At 49.7% G+C, this 24,619-nt stretch overlaps 3 protein-coding genes across 3 annotated transcripts; all 3 read right to left on the bottom strand.

The window, feature by feature from the left end:
- Nucleotides 1-2,915: 2,915 nt before the first annotated feature.
- Nucleotides 2,916-4,382, bottom strand: LOC135375290 (neprilysin-11-like). Its single transcript, XM_064608032.1, has one exon. It carries the CDS (start codon nt 4,380-4,382, stop codon nt 2,916-2,918), a length of 1,467 nt encoding a protein of 488 aa, XP_064464102.1.
- Nucleotides 4,383-7,102: 2,720 nt separating this feature from the next.
- On the bottom strand, nt 7,103-10,099 carry LOC135375289 (uncharacterized). Its single transcript, XM_064608031.1, has one exon. The coding sequence runs from the start codon at nt 10,097-10,099 to the stop codon at nt 7,103-7,105; it is 2,997 nt and encodes a 998-aa protein (XP_064464101.1).
- A 7,412-nt stretch (nt 10,100-17,511) lies between these two features.
- LOC135375288 (tigger transposable element-derived protein 6-like) lies at nt 17,512-20,167 on the bottom strand. The gene is made up of 3 exons (XM_064608029.1): nt 19,909-20,167; nt 18,651-19,664; nt 17,512-17,534 (listed from the first exon to the last, which is right to left on the bottom strand). Exons 1-3 carry the CDS (start codon nt 20,165-20,167, stop codon nt 17,512-17,514), a joined length of 1,296 nt encoding a protein of 431 aa, XP_064464099.1.
- Between the last annotated feature and the right edge of the window lie 4,452 nt (nt 20,168-24,619).

Raw genomic sequence — 24,619 nt, 5'->3', positions numbered from 1 at the left:
TGTTACTCTTTGCTATGAATAATACCGTCTAAAGGAAGTAGGGCTCCTCATGGTTTAAATTTAGCATTGTCACAATAATGAATAGACAAATCTGTTTTTAGGTACTGCGCTTTGTCACGAAAGTTTAGTTGTTCGTTGTACTCATATTCAATACCTTCCACATGAACACTAAAGTATGCAGCGTGTGCAGCAAAAATGCTCATCGATCGGACCCATGGTAGCGTATTGAAAGCAATGAAGTTGGCTACACTTCGAGGAAGAGACGTGGATGGCATCAAGGGACCACGCCCCATATTAGAGCTAAAAGGACTAGACCTCCTCTGGGGAGTGCCCCCCAGATTACGTGCACTGCATTTTAATTGGTGGGGGACAATTTGTAACAGAACTCTGGATGACCTGTGTTGGAGAAGCCTCAGAAACTGAGTGTTGCAAACAGGCGCTCATGTGCAACAACGTCCCCAGGGTCATACAGAAGGCTCACAAGCTCACTCGAGCCTTCCTTTTGGAAAGCCATGGAATAGAGAAACTGGACTCGGTATTTCATGCTACCCACGCTAAATGGAGTCCTGCCTAAGGAGTACCTCGTACACTGCTGCAGAATACACACGTGCCGAAAGAACGTGCTCCTCTTATGTAAAAATACACGACAACAGCTACGGTATTGTAAGATAAATTTTTGTTATTCATGAACCAGTAGAAAGAATTGCTATATTATGCAAGAAGTTGCTGATCACACAGTTTTCATTTGGCCATGCCTCGCATATTTATTGCTCTAACTGGCCACCTGCTTCTGAGGGAATGTGTGTCTATCCTGATGATGAGGTAAACAGCCAACTTGTGTTTGTGAAGATTGAAGGTTCAGCGTATGTGTGTGAGCCGCCGAACATGTGTGAAACAGACTGACACCCTTACATGCTTTTGTGCTTTTTTCTCTAATGGTCATGTCAGGGCCAACGGCAGGTCAACAGACAAGGAGCAGAGCACCGCCCTACATTCAGAGTAAGAAAATCCTAATGAACCTCCCTAGTTTATGAATCCATACAATATTTCTGTGGGTGTTTAGCTTACATATGCTTTTGAAGTGCTTTCTGAAGAAGTACTTTTGAAGGGCATCTTGGAATGTGTTTTCGGAGTGATAAATTTAAAGTCTCTGCCAACTGACCCCGTGCTTTTTTCTAACTGATGTGGCCTTGTATGTGGGCTTAATATGTATAATGCACACAAGTGCCTATGAAGTGTGTTTCAGAATTGCCGTTGTGTTAGTAGACTATAGCTGACATATGTAGCCACTATGCCAATCATGTAGGATAAAATGCGTGAAGGCTGCCTCCCTACGTATGCTTATTAGACACAACTTTCTAACACCTCTTTTTAATGACTGCGGTCAGATTTTTATTGTATTGATTGCATGATAATTTGGTTTAGGTGTTGTACGTGGCAGGGTCTGCTTGATCGATATGGCAAATGTCAACCATAGGTGATCCACAACATGCACTCTTTACGTCCTGCGTATATATTTAGGGGCTATTTTTTTTTCAGATTTATTTAAAAAAACGGAGTAAAGGCTTGGGTTGCATTTCGTTCTCAAAATTCGAGTGTAACCGGGCTGTATTTTTTTTCACCTTTTTCCTTTCAAAGTTAGGCTGTAATGTGGCTGCATTTTTTGTTTCATTTCACACTTGAGATATGCTCATCATGCAAAATTAACTTTGTGGAGTTGATCTGTGAATGGGCTGATAAAGGCGTTGTGGTTCTACTGGTACCATAATTTGATAATAGACCCCTCGGAATACAGGTCTTGCCAGTCTTTGAAGTGAGCATAAAATTATTGCTTTGAGGTGCAACAAATGTGCTGCAGGACATTTCGCGACTGAAAACAGGGCATAAAGCTGCGCCGTGGTTAGGACAATACTTAATCCATCTCCCTGAAAGACAGTAAGTATTTGAAGGGTGTAAGTGTTAAGTGTTTTAGTAAGACGTCCGTAGCAAACTGTGTCAGTTCCGCAATGAGAAAACTTCTTGATCGGAACCTTTTTCAGGGGGAAAGTGGGTTTATCTCGAAAATTTGGAATTTATGCACGGAGATAAATTTGTACATATAGTTGTGTAACTATGCGTGTATGCTATTTGTGTGTGGGTGAGCACACTTACGAAAGCATCCATGCATGAAATAAAATGAACCAATATAAATCTGCACACCATGCACTAGGGTCCACTAGGCTCCTCTGCTGGACCAATGACCTGACCAGCAGATCATCTTGCTGGACCAGTGGACTCTTCTGCTGGACCAGCCGACCCTCTTGCTGAACCATGGGCCCTTGTGCTGAACCAGCAGTCTATCCTGCTGGAACGGTAGTCTCTTCTGCTGGACCAGCAGACCATTTTGCTGGACCACCAGAAAAGACTGCTGGACCCGTAGGCTATTTTGCTGCACCAGCAGGCCCTTTTCTGGGCCAGCGGAAAAACCCGCTGGATGTTTCAATAGGGAACGCAGCAACTCTAACAGTGTGTTTTGCGCGTTTCAGGTTATCTTGGAACGATTTTAGCACGGGGATCTTGTAATTTAATGTCATTTCCGGTGGGATGTAGAATTACGAGTAGGACAGTGAATAGGGTCGCGTTCTATGTTCCTTTGCGAAGAAGGGGATTTGAGAACGAATGGAGCAGCACTGCTGAGTAAGAGATTGCTTGCGTCTTGCCGTATGGTACTGAAGAGAAACGGCGCAACAGCATTTTTTTTTCTTTTTTGCTGCAAGCAACAAGCTATTTTTTTGAAATAGCTTATCAAGACACAAATGTGCATCCCCGCATATTTTGTACCAACAAAAAGAACAGCTCTCAATGCTCAACAAGAAGTCAGGGAACGCATTGTTTATCAAGGGGACGTTTATTTTTTCAGAAGCTCCGACAAACATTCAGGTGGCTGGCGATTCCTCCATGACGGGTTTATCCTCCACACATGCGTAGAACTCATCTTTTTTATTCCTGCTACAGTGAGAGGTGTCGTGGAGCTCTGATAAACCTTGAAAGGAGTGCTTTATCTTCTCCAGAAGCGGTATTTGCGACTTGGTCATGTCTGCCTGCATGAGCCGCGCCCAGTGTCTGTCGCGCATTAGGGAACACACATTTCTTACTGCGGAGAGGAAGAATATTTGGTGGGGATTAGCTTCTGGCCAGACTCCTGGGATGACTTGATCGTCCTCTGCATCCATGCAGTAATGGTAAGCGTGGTACGCAACGCGAACTATCATCATAGTGAAAGCGACAGTAAACACGTCCCGTCTTTCAGAGGCTGCGCCGGTGCTGTCCTCCTTGTCGGTGTATACTCCGCTGTTGATGCATTTCAGCTTTACCCTCCAGTTGTTGTTGGCAATGTTGAAATAAAAACGGAAGAACTCCGTGACAATGTCGTGCAGCAGGAGTACGTCCAGTCCGCCGTAGTTTAATGCGTACGGGACGTCCGGATCGTAATACGGTGGCTGCAATATGCGAGCGGGCAGTAGAATGACGTTGTCGAGAACGTCATACAGAAGGGATTGGCGCGGGTTATATCTATGTAGGTTCAGATGTACTATCCTGGCTGGAAAGATGAAGGAATGGAGGTGCTTGATGCTGATGCCAGCCCTGTCTTGGGCTTTCTTCCTCTCTTCATCCGTTCCCGATATAATGGCCTCTTGGATGTCAAGGGACATAAATCGTTTCTGGGCAGTGTGCGCTGTGGCGTTCACCAGCAGCCTGAAGAATGGGACGTTGTATGGATCCATGACCAGATCATTGTAGTACTCTGTGAGAAGAACATCGTTCGCAATCCAAGGTGGAATGCTGACTATTGTTCGGATGGCATCGATACGGGCATAGGCGCTTTGGAGCTCACCATTGACAATCCAAGGTGCCTCCGAAAGCATGTGTTTGAATCCAAAGAGTATGCTTTGTATCATTCGGTTGACTTTAAGGAATGTCTTAACTCCGGTGTGAGTCTCAACGTACACTCTACCGAGAGCCATGGGCATCACATCGTTGGCCAACATGAGACATTCCTTAGAAAGGCCCTGCTCTTGGTGCACGTTGATGTCAACTTCTCTAAATATGTCCTCGTACCATCGCAGTTCTCTCGACGCGTGTCGCCCAAAAAGATGCAGCAAACGCCAACCGATGTAGTTTACAGCACGCACGTTCTTGGCTCCTTGCCTCAAACTTGCCACGTAGCGAAGATATTTCTTCGAGCGTATTAGAATTGCCGTCCCTTGGAAAACTTTGAAGGATGAGCGATGCCCAACAATGTCGTTTAGAAATGTGGCCCAGTCGGCACCTGGTATGTCGTTAGTCAAATCGGCTACAGTAACACGCTTGAATCTCCTCCTGTAGCAGTGCTTTCGAGCCATGAAAGCCTGGTTTCTCTCGAAGGCAAATATTCCTGCTAAGGTATATTGCCAACATGCGCGGAGTAACTGGTGATGGCATCCTTCATGTAGGTGGAGTAGCGGTTGCGCATTGGGCCCATTTTCGTGCGTGTGTATACGTATCCAGGCATGGGGAATGAAGGGCAATCCAAAGCGAGGTAGACTGTCCTGTTACTCCTGAGCTGCGATTCTATGATGGACATTGTTGGCGCGGAGTTCGCACTATGTACATCTAAGATTGCGCTGTCCTGCGTGTCGTGTAGGTACTTGGGAAGTACACTGCTAATTATGTTATCAGCCAATGATTCATACGGCCAGCCTCTCAGAGAGTACCTTTGGAACAATAATCTTAATTCATCCATTCCATCTTCCGCTTCCATTCTGTGCCGAATGCAGCTCTGGTAGAAGAAACAAGCCTTCTTGATTGCGTTCGGAGTGCGAGTTGCCACGTCCATGGTCAAAAGGGTTTTTTGAATGTCTTTGTACATGTCCTCGACGTAGAGGTTTGCCGAACCAAGAATCACTTTCCGGTACACCGGTTCAGGAGCTGTGATCCATCCGGTACACGCATGATCCCAGATGCTGCTGCAAGGCGGGACGGTGTGATTGAGACTGTACGTGAGTGCCTGACCAATAGCTCTACATCGTGGAAGGTTGCATGTTCGTCGTTCCCGGATGACTTCAACTATAGGTTGGGTAACTTGTTCTATAGCACTGTGCGAGGTCGTCGTTGAGTGTTGCAACACACCTAAGAGCATACTGACCCCGATCAAAAGTAGTACAAAGGCTGAGATGGTCCCCAGTACCAAGAAGGCCGGAATGTAGATGAGCTCGCGGGCCAGGTAGGCTCGGTAGGCGGACTCGGCGTCTTCCTGTCGCGGGACAACCCTAACACCTACAAGCACGTCTTTCATCTTGAAACACTATCTAAGTTCCTGATTCTAGCTTCTTCTTTCTCGTGCTGTTGTCTAACTTCCTCCTCTTCTCTTGGAGCGCCATCACGCCATGGATTTTCTTTAAAAGGGTTAAGACGGCAGTTACGAATCGCGCCTGTTCTATACGCTGTTTGTAGTACCAATCTTCCCGCTCCGTACTCTCCGCATCCCTCAACGAGCTAGTCTCCTGCCGTCTCTCCCTCACAAAATCGCTTGGTCCCTGGCCGCATCCAGCACACCAACGCTCGGCCCTCAAGGCTGTCTTCGCCTTTTTGGAGGCCACATGACTTGGATCCTCATTGTAACGGGACCCATTATTTACCTCCAGGAATGGGGTAGAGTATTGTTGGTCATATTTTGTTGCAATGTGTCGTTGCCAGGGGGCAGCACTTGCCGTTTTAGTTTTGTGCTCGCGGATCTCGAGACATGCCATCTCGTTTTTCTATTCTCGGCTCACTTTCGTTCTTGGCCTGTCTCATTAAACGAGCCTGATCCCCTCGACTCCGAGTCTGCGTCCCTGTTTGCTTCTACCGCCTTGCGGCTCCTGCACAACAGGTTATGGGCCCAGGACACCTAGGACTGTGACTCGACGACGACTGTCACTGACCAAGCGCATCTTTGCGGAGAAGCAAGTGAGAAGTTGGGACCAGGAGAGCGGCGGAGAGACATGGCGCTCTCAGACGATAGCGCTCTCAGGATACCGAAACTGACTTCGGAAAACTATCACGCTTGGGCGATTAGAGCAAAAGCAGCGCTGGTGCAGAAGAGCTGTTGGGAGGCAGTGGACCCCGGCTACATAGACGCTGAGATGACTACTGACGAAAGGAGGACCAACAACAAGGCCCTCACATTCCTCTTCCTCGTGGTTGAGGACAGTTACTTGGACGATATCGGGGCCTGTACCTCCGCCAAAGCCGCATGGGATATTCTGCGGGAGATCCATATGAAGTATGGTCTACTACATATCCTGCAACTTCTACGGGACTTCGTCAACGTGAGGAAGAAGCGCGAAGAACCGATGAAGGAGTATTTGAGCAGGCTAATGGGTTTGCACAGAAAACTCTCCAATGGAGGCTACGCATTTACGGACAAAGAAGTTGCCTTAGTGATGCTAATGGGTTTGCCAGAAGCTTACGAACCACTCATTCTCAAACTCGAGCAAGACGAAGCCACGCTCACAACTAAAGAGGTCAAGGCAAGGCTACTCGTCGAGGAAAAGAGAAAACAGAGGCGCGACGAAGAGCACGTTTCAGAGACGGACGAAGATGCGAAAGCTCTTGTGTCGAAAAGCAAGTTCAGACCCAGGTACGGAAAGTACGACTCCAAGACTGAGAGACCTTCTGAGCATACGCCCGGAGGACGCCGCGATGAGGCAAAACGTCATGTGAGATGCTTCGCGTGTGGAAGATTTGGGCATATCGCCAGGGACTGTGAAGAAGGTGACCGTGATGACCGTAGAAACCAGTCTCAAGAAAATGTCAACGCATCACGGGCGAAGAAGGCATCCCACAGGGCGCTATCCGCGAAGAAATCAGGCATGAAGGAAAGTTATATCCGGTACTTAGACAGCGGAGCCACAGACCACATGACATCGGACAGGACGAAGCTCACAGGATTCCAGGAATACTCATCAGTAGTAGAAGCCGCTGTGAGGGAAGAACGAGGCGTCCGCTCTGCTTCCGAGAGGAAAAGGTTTTAATGAACCAAAAACCGAAAAGCAAAATGGCGAATCTAGGCCCGTGACCACGAGACCCGCCTCGACCTCCTTTAATCCGCAACATCATCCCCGGCCGCGGGTGACGAGACGTCTGCTTCCAAACGGCAAAGCCTTTGAACTGGACGGGTTATGGTAGTGCCGCTTGCGAGACGTACTGAACATGCCCGCACTAACCCATCTCTCCCTCGTATCAACTTCGCTATGCGTCCGAGCTTCCAAAAAGGGGGACGAACATTATCTTCCTGAAGCACCACCACATCCCCTTTCTTGAAACGACTTTGGGTAGGAGACGCAGTCACGTGGGCAGACCTCAGCTGCAGAAGGTACTCGTATCTCCAGCGCTTCCAGAAGAGTTCCTTCGCCTTCAGCATTTCTCTGAAGTTGTGCCGGAGGTCCTCCGCGTCAGGCTGTGAGATGGCAGCGTGTTCGCCCGGTAGAGAGATGGCTCGTTTGCCTATCAGAAAGTGGCTTGGCGTGAGGGGTACGAGTTCCTCGACATCAGATGCGACGTGGGTTAATGGGCGGGAATTTACGAGAGCTTCCACCTCGCATAGGGCTGTAGTTAGTTGCTCGAAAGTAAGGCGGCTTCTACCGAGACATCGCCTTAGAGCAGCCTTCACGGTGCCGATGAGGCGTTCCCACCATCCGCCCCGCCAAGGTGCTCGCTCAACTATGAACCGCCACTGTATACGGTGCTGAGTTGCAAAATCTTGTACTTCAGCTGTGGTGGGCGCAGACAAGATGGCTGCGCACTTGTGAAACGTTCGGGCGTTGTCTGAATAGACCAGGGTGGGCACACCACGTCTTGAAACGAAGCGACGGATTACCTTCTCAGCATGACCTTCGTCAAAATACTCACGTATGACCTTGTCATACTGAGCCAGCAATTCTGGGTCGAAACGAAACCGACGTAGTTGCGAGAGGAGGCGCTGTAGAGCCGTATTCCTGTTATTGGCGCAGGCAGGGAGCCCTAGTTCTGGTTTAACCATTAGCGGGACGACGTAGCGACCGTCACATTGGCGTACATGGCTTGTAAAGTAGGCGGCCGCAAAGTCATCGTCGGGATCAGGAACCGGATCGCTTATGCCAAGGGCATCCAATCGCCACGCTTCCGAAGGGTCCATGTGGTCGAAGAGTTCTTGTTCCTCGCAGGAGAGGGAGAGGACTGATACCACGGTAGACAGCGTTCGACCGGGTGACCGCTGGACTCCCTGAACGACCCATCCGAAAATGGTCTCCACCGCAACAAGATCGCCAGGGAGACGTTCCACTCGGCCGGTGACCAGCTTCCAATAGTAATCGGAACCCACCAGCACAGCGATGTCCGTGGTGCAGCTCGTGTCAGCCACTTCGAGGCCTCGCAGCGAGAGAAGGCTCATGGTTACGTCGTCCAAGGCTGGCGTAGACACGCGGCATAGTTCAGAAATGCCGAGGGCTTCAAGCTCGATGCACGACCGCGGATCCGAGATGGCTTCGAGGCGGACTTGCACCCGTTCGCAGTGGAATCTTCTGGGGTGGCGCGTACGTGCGAAAGAGAACACGGAGAGGTCCTCCTCACCAGTGATTTGGCACCCTAGCTCCTTCAACAGATCGCGACGTATAAACGTTTGTTGACTACCCGTGTCAAGAAGCAGCCGAATTCGCTTCTTGCCTGCAGGTCCTTCTGCCCAAACTGAGACTGTCTGAAGGCGTGCCATTCCAGATTTTGCATGCACGTTCGAGGGTGATGAAGACATGACAGTCTGTGAGACGACGTCGTCCAACACTTCGCGCGGTGCCTCCATGTCTGCAGTCGCGGGGAGAGTGGTCGAACAATGCTGAGCCTCCGGACGTCTTTGAATGTCACACAATATGGAAAGGTGATGTCCGTGGCACTTCGCACAAGACAACCCAGCCGCAGATCGGCAAACCCGTGAAAAATGTCCGGATTTGCCGCACCTGAAACATCTTCCCGCTCTAGACAAACGATGGCGCATATCGGCTGCCGGTAAAACCGCCGTGCAGGACTGCAGCGGATGGTCCGGCGAATGACACAAGGGACAGGGTGATGAACGTGCGTCAGCAGTCCGCTTCGGAGGTGCGGCGTTTGCAGCGGCTAGGGCAGCGGCCGTAGGAAGCCGAACCGGCTCGTTAGGACTCTTGCTGCGAGCAGCCGACGCTGGCGAAACTGCCCGAGTGAGCAACACCTCTTCCCGAGTCTCCACCTGCACCTGAAGAAATGATAGCAGCGCCTGAAGATCCTCGGCGGCCTTGTCTATCCCAGTGCTTTCATTGTTGCCTTGGGGTTGAGGTACTGCGGCTGTATCCCTTCTTCGTTGATGAAAAAGGACACAGAGGTTTTCGGGCAAGCATCGTGTGATGACGCGGTACAAGATAACCGCATATTTATCCTTAGTTACCCCCAAAGAATCCAAAGCTGCCATTCGAATGGTCACATCGTCATGAAGACGTCGGAGCTGGGGAATGTTTTGGGAACTCGAGATGGGACGAAGAGCAAGCAAATGGTCGATGTGCTCCGCCGTAAGGAGTTCCGGTCTACCGTACCTGTGTGTGAGCAGAGTGACCGCAGAGTCGTAGTTGTCGCCGCTGATCCTGATGCTTTCGATGGATCGCTTCGCGTCGTCAGTGAGGTAGGAGACCAAGTACTTAAACTTCTCGACCGGAGCCAGTGCTTGGTTGGAGTGGATGGTGGCATCAAAATGCTGCCAGAATTGTTGCCATTCCTGTAATTTTCCCGAAAACTTGGGTATCTGAAGCTTAGGGAGAGCGACGGATTTCTGCCCCGCAGGACGCTGTTGATCCAAAGGTGCAACATTCTGCTGCTGGCGAAGCCTACGACGTGCCCTTGTGATCATTCCCTCGAGACCTTCCTCGTACTGGAGCGCACTGTCAAGTTCCGCTCCCAGCTGATCTTCGGGGGTTTCCTGGGCGATGCTGCTATCGAGGTCGTAGAGCGATTGCCGTTTTGCCACCAAATAGTCCAACGCGGCTTCAACCTCTTCGACGGACGAGTCCTGCTGCCCCAGCAGGTCGGAGAGCCGTGTCATGGTGCGCGTCAAGTGTGCACGTAGTCCACCTCTTGTGCGCCTCAAGCGTTCCATGGCAAGTCGAAGGGAAAGCGAAGGAACAGGCGGCCTACCTTCCCGGGTTTCGGCACCAGAAATGTGTGAGGGAAGAACGAGGCGCCCGCTCTGCTTCCGAGAGGAAAAGGTTTTAATGAACCAAAAACCGAAAAGCAAAATGGCGAATCTAGGCCCGTGACCACGAGACCCGCCTCGACCTCCTTTAATCCGCAACAGCCGCCAACAAAGAGGCGATGGAAATTCTAGGCAAGGGCGAGGCGACCTTCAAGCTCCCAAAGGAATGTGGTGGAACAGTGGTCACACTGAAAGATGTGCTGTATGTACCGGATCTGGACGGTAACCTCCTATCCGTCGGAAGGATGGAAGAACGTGGATATAAGGTCACATTCAATCAGGGAAGCTGTGAGGTGAGAGACCACAACAATGAACTCATTGCATCCGCATCGCGGAAGGGAAGGTTATACAGAGTAGAGGAAGAGAGGCCTGTGCTGAAGCTAGCCAAAGCGGCGGACTACGCACTATGGCACCGTCGACTAGGACACCTTCACCAAGAAGCCGTGCAAGAACTTTGCGGAGAAGTTCTGCATAGAGACGAAATATGCTCCACGTGCGTGCAGGGAAAGCAGCGAAGAAAGAGCTTCATATCCAGTAGCGGTTCTTCGTCTCGTACTGGAGTACCTTTGGAGCTCATTCATTCGGACGTCGTAGGGAACATCACTCCAACGTCCAAAGGAGGGTCTAACTACTTCGTGACGTTTATCGACGATTTTTCGAGGTACGCAGTCGTATATCCGATGAAGAGCAAAAATGAGGTGTTGGAGAAGTTCGACGAGTACCGACGAATGGTAGAAAATCTCCACGGAACCACCATCAAAGTCCTTCGCAGTGACAACGGTGGAGAGTATACGGGGAAGCAATTCTGCCAATACCTGGTGAAACACGGCATTCGACGACAGCTCACCGTGCCTGGAACACCACAGCAGAACGGAGTGGCCGAAAGGTTTAATCAGACGATCTTGGACATGACTCGATGCCTGCTGATCGAATCAGGCCTCACCAAAACACTATGGGCGGACGCTGTTGTCACGGCAACATACCTACGCAACAAGTGTCCATCAAAGGCTGTAGGGGGTCTTGTGCCAGAAGTGTTGTGGCTGGGAAAGGAGGTCAACATCGATCACCTGAGGGTATTCGGATGTAAGGCCTGGAGCGCACAGAGTCGGCGACAGCAGAGAGCAAAGCTGGACCCAAGGGCAATTGAGTGCATTTTCCTCGGCTACCCGGAGGGCGTCAAGGGGTACAAGCTTTGGGACCGGAAACGCGACAAATTCTTTGTGAGCCGTGATGTCGTCTTCGACGAGAACTGTTTCCCGTACGGTGGTAGACCATGTGGAGAAGAATTCCCGGCACCAGACGACAGTGAAGAGGCGCCCAACATGGTCGATGGCACGGTGATCCTCAGCAATCTGGATGACGAACTGCAAGAGATTCCAGAGGTGACATTTGAAGCACAAGACGAGGGGGAGACGAATGAGGCAATAACTCCCGTGCTGCAACAAGACGAGCCGTCAACCTCAGGAGTACCAGGAGTACCCGAAGAGCGAGAACAACCCAATGATCTTCAGATGCCGAGGCGCTCCGAGAGACTAGCGTCGAAGCCACGCCCAAACTATTGTTGCGTTGTAAAGCGAAGCGACTCCATCCCCGATCCAACTACCGTTGAGGAAGCACTGTCTATGCCGGATAGTTCGGAGTGGCGGACGGCAATTGAGGAAGAGCTGGGCAATCTAAAACGCAATGGGACCTGGGAGGTTGTACCAAGACCAAGCGACAGACGAGTCGTAAAATGTAAATGGATATTTCGTAACAAATATGACAAGAATGGCGACTTGGAGAGGCATAAGGCGCGACTTGTTGCCTGCGGCTATTCCCAAGTAGCATCATGACAAAGGCTCTAACTGGCAAGAAAACTCATCATCATTGTGAACGTCTTGGCCTACATGAACTCTTGCGTGTGGGCTGAAGGTAGCGACGACTCATTGAGGGGGAGTGTTGGTCATATTTTGTTGCAATGTGTCGTTGCCAGGGGGCAGCACTTGCCGTTTTAGTTTTGTGCTCGCGGATCTCGAGACATGCCATCTCGTTTTTCTATTCTCGGCTCACTTTCGTTCTTGGCCTGTCTCATTAAACGAGCCTGATCCCCTCGACTCCGAGTCTGCGTCCCTGTTTGCTTCTACCGCCTTGCGGCTCCTGCACAACAAGTATCGCCCCCGGCGATGAAACTCCCCACCCATCCTCCTGAAATAAAGTTGTTGTTGTTCAAGTCCATAGCATTAGGTACACTAACTTGCTTGTGCAATGATGTTTGAGGAAAAGGCGCTTTCCAAAGCTCGATAGGGAAAGCGCAACCACATAACTTCCTCGCTGGTCAGTTGCCATGGGCACGCATGGCACCTCCCCGAGGAGATGCTCGCTCGTCGTTTTGGACAACAACAAGAAAACATGCGCGAAATTGTGCGCGCGCCCCTATTTTTTACGAATTTTCGCGAATTTATGTTATAAATTCGTGAAAATATTATATTAATACGAATACGAATTTACACTTCCAAGACAATGATATAATCGGATATTCCAAGTTATATAATCGGAAACTTCCTTTCACGCTTGGTATCTAGCAGGACAGGCGTGCGCAATATTGCCAGAAAGTGGGGCAACCAAGTCACGAGCTTTGGCATCTAGACTAGTAATAACCGTTGTGTCATTGCAACTGAGAGCTGAAGCTCCAGTTCTCAATATATAACTGGACGTCTATGGGACGGTCGCCACATTATTTCCAGCTGCGCATGTTTCAACCCAGCCGACTTGTCAAATCCGTAGGAAAAAAAAAAAAGAAAAACGATAACCGACAGCGTCGCGCCGATCAGTAGAATCGCGGGCGACAGGGCACATATTCAGGGGACACGGTGGCAGCGGTGAGCAAAAATTGCCGGGCGGCGAAAGCGTGGCGGCGGATTGCGCACCTTTCGTCTAGCTCTCACTTGGCGAAGCCCGATGCGACGTCGTGAGCGGCCGGCGGGAATAGACGCGCATTTCCGGTGTTGTCAGAACAGACAGCGAGCCAACAAATAAAAAAAATAAAAAAAAATACTGCGCCGAACTTCTTTGACTACTCCGGCGAGAGCTGCCGAGAACGATGTACCGGCGACCAATAAGGTGACAGAGAAAGGCCACGCCCCCTGATTTTTCGTGTGCTTTGGCCAACGGAATGCCACTGTGGTGGGAACATGAAAATCGTGCGGTTTGACGGAGCGTACCCTGCGGAATGTACCTTTTCTTCCGCCCGCTCCAGAGGCAAGGTCATTTATAGGGAGAGTGGAGCTTATTTTGACGTGAGAGTCGTCATTGCGCCGCTCTAAAAGCCTGAACCCAAGCAGGATCCGTATATCAGCCATCTGGTGCGCGTCGACAGCTTTGTTGTCGCTCTGAATGCAATCTACAGGAATAACCGGCTGATGACACACAGCCACCTCTGATAAGGGGGGCATTGTGGCCAAACTGAAAGAGTTCAAGGACGAAGGGCTTTCGAAGGACGATATACGCACGTGTCTTCCCTCCTTATATTGTAAACAACGATCAGCATAAATATGGCGACGGCAACCGCCTGACGACGGGACAACAATAGAGCATTCGGAGGAGGTCGCTTAGTCGTGACGTCGCATGACGCGCTTCAAGTTAGCCGCCTGCTAATGGCCAAACTATCCGAATAAAGGGCTCTGTCCTGAGGCGGCGTCGGGCGTCCCCAAGTGATAGCTGACCCTTAGTCCGCCTTTGGTAGAGACATTGCGAGCGCCCTCCCTGGGCATGGAAGGGGGTCCTAAAAGCGGCAAAGAAAATTCAAGATGTAACTATATGAGTGAGAAAGAAATATAGCGGTCGACAAGAAAGCCAGGCAGTGGCAGGATTCCAACCACGTTTGTGTTGTGATATTTTTTTTTGTGTGTCACCTCTTGACTTTATGCCGACGGGAATATTTCTGCAAGCGGTAAAGAGGCATGTAAACAAAGTCACATGACCTAAAAATTACGTTTTCTATCACGTGCTGCCAGGATAAGATGACAGTTTTGCCACAAGCACCCGCTTGAGTGTAATTACAACAATGGCGGATTTGTGTCACCCCTGTGCTATGGGAGAGGTGTGCGCTGCGCCGCCGCGGTCACCTTGTGCTCTCCGGTGCTGTCGGGTCGCTTCAGTCGGGTGAAAGTACTAGGAGAAATATAAATCCACCGTCATGCTGGACATTTTTCTTGTTTCTGTAGAGGATTGTTTGTAGCAAACTATCTTCGGACGCACCGATGACGCTCAAAAATGGAAGATGAGCGACCACGATGTCCTTCACAAAGACCGAGAAAGATCACAGGAGATAAAACATTGTATCATCTCCTGCCCATATTCCCCATCGTTGTCTAGAAAACATGTTCTGAAATGTTTTGGAAATGAATAAGGTAGTTGTCTTTGAAATATGATAGTTATTCAATAGGACAACTTGACGTAATTGCGTTCGGGGTTCGAATATAAAGGCAGCTTTTCGAAAGGTAATGTAGTGCTGTGACCTGATAGACAACAATGCAGTATTCTGATTGAACTGGACGATTTTCGCTGTAAAGCGTAACTAACCCGTATGTCGGTAACTTTTAATGTGGAAATAAGCTCTCCGTATGCTCATGGTACTCCGTATGTAGCATCCACTAAATAGATGCGATGTCATTGTAAAGTCATGTTATTTATCCAAGTGACTCGAAAAGTGTTATATGTCTGACAGAAGCGAACAGTTTCGGCTTCGCTGCGCCGATTCATTTACTTTCCAAAATAGCACAGCTCGCACTAATGATACCCTAATGAGACAGTATATCGCTTCTTACTAACCCATACTCCCCTGGTTTAGGCTTCACACAGGTGTCATAGCCAGAAAGATGTCTCCACGAAAAAAAAAAAAAAAGAACACACTGCTCTTTGCTGTGACAAAAAGTGTAGAAAAGTAACATCGGTTACCTATTGTTACGAATATAAAGAAAACAGTTCAAAAAATAAAAAATATGCCAACGGGCAGGATCGTGTTTGTATCCAACCTTGTTATCCGACACCAGTTCCGCTAGGGTTCCCGGCATAACGGTGAAGCATTAAAAAACATAAATATGTAAATATGAAAAAGGCAAAACCAACAATATTAGGAGTCGCTGACACAGGTGATCATGTGCCTGGTAAAGAGAGAGAGAGAGACAAGTAAGAGGTGTCAATTCTAATACTTATTTAACTTTTGTGGTGATGTTAGGTTGCCTCGAGTATTGCTGAGACGCATGCTAAGGGCCAGGTTCCATAGCTTTTATCGAGCAACAGCAGCAGAGCGGCAGCAACTCGGCGATATGCAGTGGCGTAGCCACGGGGGGCTAGGGGGGGGGGGCGAGCCCCCCCTACCTGCCAGTGACCGACCTACGCAAATCGTGCAAATCCGAGAAGAAAATAATATATGGAGGGGGGGACCAGTGTGACGATCGTGAAAGTTCTTGCAGTTCATGGCGTCTATCTAAGCGGCACACTTGAATGGTTTCCAAAGTATGAGCTTTTCAAAATCCTTTCAATCTGGTGACACCACCTAATTGGACATCACAGTATAATCGTATTGTGAATGTTCAAATCAATTATTTTCGTTCTTTTTTTTTCAACTGCATGCTGCGGTGTGCGCAAGTATTGTGTGTTGTCGCATCCAGGATCAGCGCGGGGAGGGGGGGGAGTGGGGCGGGTTTTTGTATAGAGGCCCCCCTAACTTGGAGGTCTGGCTACGCCACTGGCGATATGGCAGCAGAGCAGTCCTCTGCTGCTAAAGCAGCGCTGCTTGAGGCGTCTCCCAGCCTCGTTCCCAGCAAACCATTAATATCCATGGGACATCCCTACAAGGTCGCGAACGTCCTGAATATCTCGACATCCATAGGATATCTATGGGATATCGCACAATTTCATTGCGTTTTGGGCTTACTCCAGTAAACAACAGATGTCCCTGGTATGTTGGAAGGATATCGCGCTCTGGATGTTTGAATGTCCCATGACAAGCAGCCTGCAGATCCTAGGGATGTCTATGGGAGATCCAGGAAATATTTGTTTGTCCTTATAGAGACGGTAACCTGAATTAAAAACACAGTAGTTGATAGGAAGGGATGTCAGAATTGTTGTTGGGTATACTGTGGGTTGATGCAGAAACACAGGAATTGCGAAGATACATCCTCGTCACCGTTACAAATGGTTTACGCCACGCTACCCCTAACGAACGTGTGTGTAACGATTTGTATTTCAGTATATGTTCCATCCAGCTCGCAAATAGAGGTTACTGCGGGTTTTTCCAAGTGGTCCAAGTGAGGCGGGCAGGGTTCGGCACTTGTGCTGGCGTATCCCACGGTGTTGCTGTACTGTGTTGAATCCTGTTAGGCTAAGGTAATGTTTTTGTTCCCAATAGTATCAAATGGGTTAAAACACACAATAAATATTATTTGCTGGAACACAGTTGCAGTGGTCTCTACGCACTCTACAAACACTAAATATCTGATGCACAAAATTGTTAAAAGCAAAATATGTACGATATTCGTAATCTCCCGTATATATCCAAATATCCGCGACAGACGTCGCAGGGACTTTCAGTGGATCTACAAACATGGCAGAAATGCTAGTCGCAGGGATATCGCATGGATGTAAAACGGATCTGTGGCAAACTCCACTGGATATCCAAACGTCCCGGGCGAGATATCTTACGGATATTTGTTGGATGTATCTGGTTTGCTGGGTTTTTACTTTAGCGGCAGCAGTGGCGTAAAGGACGAGAACGTGTTGGCAACCGTGTTATTGTTTACATTCTGGTGGAAATGGTGAAGTACTTGTGCGGTGTATACCTACACCTACCATGTTACTGTGAACTCTCAAGTGAACTTTGAGGTACAGATAGATAAGGACGATGTTGCACACGCTTTTGATTGTGTACTGTTCATTCTGTGCTGTGATTTGTATTCATTCTACAAAATCCATGGCGCCAGTGGGAAGAGTCGACGACATACAACAAAATAATCTCGCAACTCGATCGCATAAATGCACTAACGATGTGTAATCATGTGTTCGATCGACTGATCATATGTTCCTTTTCGTGTCCAAATCCTCAACGTAGGACTGTGAGCATCGTGTTGCGTGAGTTGTTGCGTACTCTGATGGCACAGTAATGTTTCAGCGAAATGTTGTGTGATATAAAGAAACAGGAAAAGGAATGCTGCTGCAGCAGCATTTCTGCTGGTCCACTGCTCCAGCAGGATCTGTGCTGGTCCAGGTTCCAAATTACGTGTCTACTGGTCCATCAGCTTCTGGCCTGTTGGAATTTTTGATAGGGATGAGACGTTACTGAAGCACCGCAGCGGTTGCATTTCAAGAAATCTGTACTTTAAAATACTGTGGCTGAAGACTGAGTTGCTCCAGGTATCCTACTGCTACGTGAGAGAAAGCGACGAGTACGCGCTGTTAAGAGGAACAGCAAAGTCAACAAGTCAGTTCATTCATGTGTGCCTTCAGTTTGTTTTTAGTAAAGTAATAATTTTACGCTGTCCATGGTATATGAAGGAAGGTTTGGTACGTTGCCCACAAACAGTTTACGAGGTGGTTCTGGGGACCATTAGGAAAGCTGAAACCACTGCAGAAAAGTCCTCGAAGCATGTGCTGTACATGCCATAAGGGAAAACTTTCCTTCTGAAGCACACAAAGGTTTTTGCCTTTTTGACGTGCGATGCAGTAGGTGCTGTCTGCCCATGAGCATGTTTATTCTCTTTCACTGAGATGAAGCTCTCACTTTTCTTTCAGGTTCTTGTAGGCAGCATTGAATGCCTCCCATCTTGACAATAGTACACTGTATGGTTCGGTCGTGAACACTGCTTGATCACAACAGTATCGCTTTACTGAAGAATAGAGGTATGCCATATACCCTTCCGGAATAACCAGACAGCCATTACACACTAAAATACATTCTACAGACATCAAAGCTTGTGATGTTGCTTTATTGATCACTGTGTTTATGAATGAGCATACAAGTGATAGCAATAAACAAGCAAACAATGAAGGAGAACATCCCCATACTGTGTTCATATCGATTTGCAAGTGCTACTTCGCACCAACCAGTAACGCAGTGTATGTATGCTTTTTTTTTATTCTGTTCAGTGCACAGGTGTTTGCCACAAACACGTTCCAGTCCATAAGCTCTAAGAGGACATAGGCTATCATCTTGCCTAATATCGATTTATATATCGATGTGGATATACAGTCAAACCTCGCTTTACGAACACCCTTCGTTTCTCAGAAAATCGTTCGTAAATCGAGGTATTCGTAAATCGAGGTCCGAGGTGTGCAGTGCACAAATACCTCACAAAACCACGGGAAATTGATTTGAATAAGTTTTATTTTCGAAAATACTCCGTAATTGTGCTTTGCACCATACTTTCTGCAGGGTCTATCCTGTTTAGAAGAGATGACAGAAGTCTGACACTTGACTCATCCACACGGTCCTCAAAGTACCGTATCGCGCTCTCGATGTGATTCCACGCTGATCCAGCTGTCACAGGTTCTCCGCCGCCAGGCTGATGCTCTTCATTATCACTGTGTTCACTGTCTGTGTTCACAGTGCCTGACAACCGCGCCAAAGTATCATCATTAAGCGGCTCACATATATCGTCACCGTCAGTGTAGGAAATGCACTCCTCTGCGGCCGAGTCCGGAAGTGATGGGTCCAAGATACGCATCTGCCTTTCTAATTCTGCTAAGGGCAGGTCGTCGTCTGAGAACGAGCCGTCGTCGTTACCGTCGTCGTCACATGCTGCACTGGGAAGGATTCCAGTATGTCTCCAGCAGTTCCTGGTCGTCGATTCTGAGACAGAAGCCCAGACTCGGCTGAACGTCCTTATGCACCAGCGGACACCCACCGTCTGCTCTTCCCCAGCCTCGGCAAGGGCTATGTAGTGGCGCATAAGTTCCCTCTGGTATGCAACCTTAGCTGCTCTGATGATGCCGGCATCTAGGGGTTGAATCTTGGAGGTTGAGTTGGCTGGAAGGTACTCCACCCGAAGATTCGTAAACGTGTCGCTGCGAAGCTTGTGGCACCCTGCGTTGTCGACAAGGAGTATCGCCTGCCTCTTTTCTCGTTGCAGCCGCCTGTTGAATTGCCGTAGTGTGTCCACAAAAATATCGGACGTCATCCAAGCCTTCCCGTTTGCATGGTAGTGACAGTAAATTTCTGGAGAAAACTTCTTTCCGAAGTCCCGTGGTCGCATCGCTTTTGCTATGACCACTGGCTTGCACTTATCTGTCCCGGAGGCGTTGCATAAAAGACCAACAGTGAGTCTTGCTTTGCTGCGTTTAGTACCAGAAACAGGGTTGGCGGCTAATGTCCTGGTGGGCCCGAGCCTGTAAAACAACGCCGTTTCATCAATGTTGTAGATGTCTTCAGGGCTGTAGTCTTGGAGAATTGTCTGAAACCTTCTCCGCCCATCAGCTACTGTAGTCGGGTCAACGCCGCCGCTCTCGCCGTGGAGCCGTTGGTGAAGATAGCTTATGACGCCCTTTGAACCGCATTAGCCAGCCGTTTGAATAATGAAAATCAGAAGGCACGCCTAAAACACAAGAAAACTACATAAGCACCAAGACGGAGACAAAAAGGAAACGCATGGAGCAAAGAATGAGCGCATGTACAAGCTGCTTACCCTGGAGGGGACCGAGAAAACGGGCCTTTTCTACAAGCATCATGTCGCTGACCACGGCTTTGCGCTCTGTCATGCTTTCGACCCAAAGCACCAAAGATCGCTCAAGTGCTTCCAGTTCCAACGACGTCTTCCTCATTGACGAAGCGTCCGCTGAAGAAACTTGAAGCCACGCATCGGACTCTTTCAGAATAACAGACAACGTCGACTTTACAATCCGTATTCCCCTCTCACGATGAAACCAATCCAGTATGGCGTTCATATTTGCCGAAGGATGAGTCTGTTTCCAACGGCAAATATCACGCTTGTCACCGGCTGTAAGGACTGAACGCCTTCTCTTGGAACGGCAAGATGTTTCCACCTCGGAGACCTGGTCCAAACTGACAACCGTTCGGCTGTAAGCGCCCGAATTATTCTTTCAGGAAATGATGAATCATGTTTGTGGAACGTAGTGGCGTTGGGACATTGTATGTTTGACCTTGGCAGCATGTACTGAGGAACTTTCATTATCCTCTGGTCCATTGACCTGTCCTCTGTACGTTCATAACGCCCGTTCGTATATCGAGGTCAGAATGGCTTGGCTACTTTGGGTTCGTTCCCTAATAATCCGTTCATAGTTCGGATATCGAGGGTTCGTAAAACGAGGTCAAAATACACGGAAAAAGTTTGGTTCCCTGTGGAGCCGTTCCTAAGTTGAGGGAATTCGTATATCGAGGGTTCGTAAAACGAGGTCTGACTGTATATTGATTCAGCTGCAATCGTATCAGGGCTCAATTTCTATGTTCGACATTGCAACACTAGAGCCCACAAAACATTTTATGTATGTGGTAATAGTTATGAGAAATCGCCTTCTTTGAGGCTTCAGATTGCATATAACACACATTCCGGGGTTTTTGATCATTTCAGTGGTGACCTATTTGCCGTCGTACGCCAATTTCCCCAATGGGAATTTGCCGACTACCGATGACGGGCCGTCTATCGGCAGTCTGTCGGCAAACAACTTGATTGGTCAAGAATGATTGAAACAAGCATGGGCCAATGTCACTAATAGGGTATGTTGGTCAACAGACGCTGGCCCCACAGCACGCCTGACACCTTGTTGATGTGTCGTTCAAGCGTTAGCATGCATCGTCTGGCCAACATTGGGTGGCCGTCGCGAAGAGACTCACCGAAAAGAACGCACAGGCCGCTGTTTTTTGGTAATACATATCGCGAGATTTAAACCATATCCTGTTCTCGATCCCAAGTGGAAAGTGCCGACAGCCAACCATAGGCCAGCGGTCGGCTTTTCGTTGGCATGCAACTTAGTCGGCCATTACACCTTGGACCAACGTCACATTGATGTCACTCAGAATTGTTGGCGAACGACGTTGTGGGCGATTTGCGGGTTTGCTATTGAGTTTTGCAGAATATGGGCGGGCCAATGTTGGTCCTGCATTGCAAACAAACCCTAAAACAACGCAGCTGCTACTCAAAAGAAAAAGACAAGGCGCTCTGACGGTTGTCAAAAAGTCGGATGATAGTTGGCTGTTACATAACTTAGAGGAGGACGATGGGCGACTATAGGTGCATGCGATTGCAATTAGCGCGCGGCTCCTGGCTCGTGTTGGGGTTCGGGGCACTTGTGGATTAAACCTTGTTGGTGTTGGTCACCTGGAGCTTCGGTCTGTCTGACTCATTTACGTAATACAATTTGGTGCCGAAACCCGGGAACCCCCCGCCCTCCACATCAAAGCCGGATTACTCCGAAAGCTCCAGCAGCCAGCCATAGAACGCCTTAAACGAACCCGAGGTGGAACCCGTGGTTTCTTAACAAGGACCATGGTTCGCCTGACCGACCTGTTGGCTCAGCCCAATCTATCGGGCGAAGACATCGAAGCTGTTCTCGAATATCTCGTCACGAAACGACAAGCTCTCTACGACCTTGATCGTTCCATCTTAGAGGCAACCCCAGAAGACGAGTTGGACGCAGAGCTCAGCGGCGCGTTGGAATACGAACTGAACCTCGAAGAGGCCATCACACGAGCACGTCGGTCGTTGAGACGCATCCCGAGTTCGGCGCCCGTTGTCCAGCAGCGCTCTGATGCCTCGAGGTCTGTCGCACTTCTGAAACTCCAGATCCCAAAGTTCTCCGGCAATCTTCAGGAATGGCAACAATTTTGGGAGCATTTCGACGTGTCAATTCATTCACACCAGGCGCTAGCCGCTGTCGAGAAGTTCAAGTATCTAGCGTCCTACCTCGTCGACGACGCGAAGCGCACTATCGAAGGCATACGCATCAATGGGGACAATTACCCCACTGCCATCACGGCCCTCAAGCACAGGTACGGCCGGCCAGTTTTACTGACTTCCGAGCACATCGACGGGCTACTAGCTCTTCGTCCGGTGACTTGTTCTGGACAGGTATCCCAGTTAAGGCATCTGCTTGACGAGGTCTCATTTCGCACGTCTGCGTTAGCGGCGTTGGACGTCCCCAAGGAGCACTACGCTGTTATCTTTGAACGCGTCATCACGCGGTGTCTTCCCGAGGATCTTTGTGTCCTCTTTCGTCAACGAAGGGTAGATGCGACCGATGCCTCACGTCGAGAACGCGGCGGCGACGGCGCTACCGGTGCCTCACGTCGAGACAGCGGAGGAGGTGGCGCAGTAGATACGCCGACGGAAAACGTTGAGGCGCTTATCTCCTTTCTTAAAGTCCAAGTCGAGACGCGGGAAGAAGTTGCCTTAACTCGTGCAACCGGTCAGGCCTCCCAGCGCCCAAGCCGAAATCCAAGCATTCTCCCTAGCCCGGCGACTGCCTCAGCCCTAGCAGCGACGAGCGGGCGTTCTCTGGGGCTAATGGATCATCAGCTACGTTCGAGTTCTCGCCCCCCGTCTGACTCGTGCCCGTTGTGTGGGTCTACCGATCACCCGCTTCAGTCCTGTACAGTCTATTTGTTCCCCGCCGACAAGAAGCTACGTATATCTCGAACAGGCAGATGTTTTCGATGCGGGAAACCTGGTCATCCTTCAAGACTGTGCAGAACGGCGGCGCTGTTGTCCTGCGCCAATTGCCACGGCCGGCACCTTTCTGTACTGTGCGACATCCAGAGGCGTGATGCTCCGCAGCGCACCAGCGAGACACCCGTTTCTCAATCGGGGAGGCAGCATTCGACGCCGCAACCCCTCAGCCGTACTACGATGTCACTAGCCTCAAGTCTGGAGAATAGTGGGGGAATTGCTCGGCTGCAAACTGCTACAGTGTGGGCGTCTGGCCCGGCGGGCAGAAGGCAAATTCGCATCCGCCGGCAAATCCGTTCACAGTTGTCGGCGTAGATTTCGTGGGACCGCTCTATATCTCAAGGTCAGCTTCTCCCAAGACGTACGTAGCCCTTTTCACGTGCGGTTTCACAAGGGCCGTCCACTTCGAACTTGTGTCCTCTATGAGCATGCCTGATTTCCTGCTTGCCTTCCAACGGTTCATCTCTAGGCGTGGGGTACCCTCCCTCATCTTTTCCGACAACGCTCGCACCTTTCGCAAATGCTCGTCCTTCCTCTCCCTGGTTAGCGCAAGAGATGTCCCAGATTTTGCCACCCTGCATCGCATCGCCAGGCGATTCGATGTTGAGCGAGCTCCTTGGTGGGGAGGCTAGTGGGAACGGCTCATACGAACTGTGAAGGAAGCCCTAAGACGCTGCCTTGGGAGAAAGAGCCTCACCTTTAAACAGTTGACTACGACACTCTGTGAAGTAGAAGCCATCGTCAACTCCCGCCCACTCACGCATATTGGAGCTGATCCCGGGGAGCTTGAGCCACTTACCCCATCCCACTTTCTGTTAGGGAAACGAGCAGTGGCTTTGCCTGATGAATTCGCCGCCGATGCATCACGCCAGAACGACCTGCGGCTCACTTTTCGTGTCATTCAACAGGCAAGGCAGCAGTTCTGGAAGCGCTGGACGCGCGAATACCTCCTTCAGCTGCGGTCAGCGCACGCAACCACCTCGCCAGCAGTGTCCGAGACTCAACTGAGAGAACGCGACGTCGTGCAAGTGCAAGAAGACCATGTCCGTCCATCGTTTTGGAAGTTGGCTCGCGTGTCAAGCGTCATACGAGGGCAAGACGGCGTCGTACGGGCGTGCTCGCTGCGCCTGGCCAACGGGTCATCGATCGTCCGACCCGTCCAAAGGCTTTGTCGCCTCGAAGTTGACGCGCCCCAAGTCTCGGCTCGGGATGATGTTGCATAACTTAGAGGAGGACGATGGGCGACTAGGTGCATGCGATTGCGATTAGCGCGTGGCTCCTGGCTCGAGTTAGGGTTCGGGGCACTTGTGGATTAAACCTTGTTGGTGTTGGTCACCTGGAGCTTCGGTCTGTCTGACTCATTTACGTAATATTGGCCATCGACTCTTTCGGCCGGCCAACGATGGCGCAATGTTGCATATTGATAGGCAGAGCGAGGTTTGGCAAGCCGTCGGCGAAGGGGCAGACCTGTACCAAGAACCAGCTCGTTGGCTAAGCACTTGCCAAGCACGGCTAGGTTTGCCAGCTGAACTCTTGCCAAGCTTGGTCCAATCTCAGTATGTTTCCTTGGGGAGAGGGAAGCGTGGAATGGTGTAGCACTTCATAAGTTCGACTTTGGTTTGGCCACGACATTGTCTCGAACACAAAGAGTAAGAAACAGACACGTTATCTTCATGGTGAGCTAATACGATCAGCAATTCCTCATTTCAGTGTT

Source organism: Ornithodoros turicata, unplaced genomic scaffold (genome assembly GCF_037126465.1).
Source record: "Ornithodoros turicata isolate Travis unplaced genomic scaffold, ASM3712646v1 ctg00000850.1, whole genome shotgun sequence".
NCBI lineage: Eukaryota > Metazoa > Arthropoda > Arachnida > Ixodida > Argasidae > Ornithodoros > Ornithodoros turicata.
The sequence above is the reverse complement of the archived record's forward strand: the minus strand, read 5'-3'. Positions and strand labels throughout refer to the sequence as shown.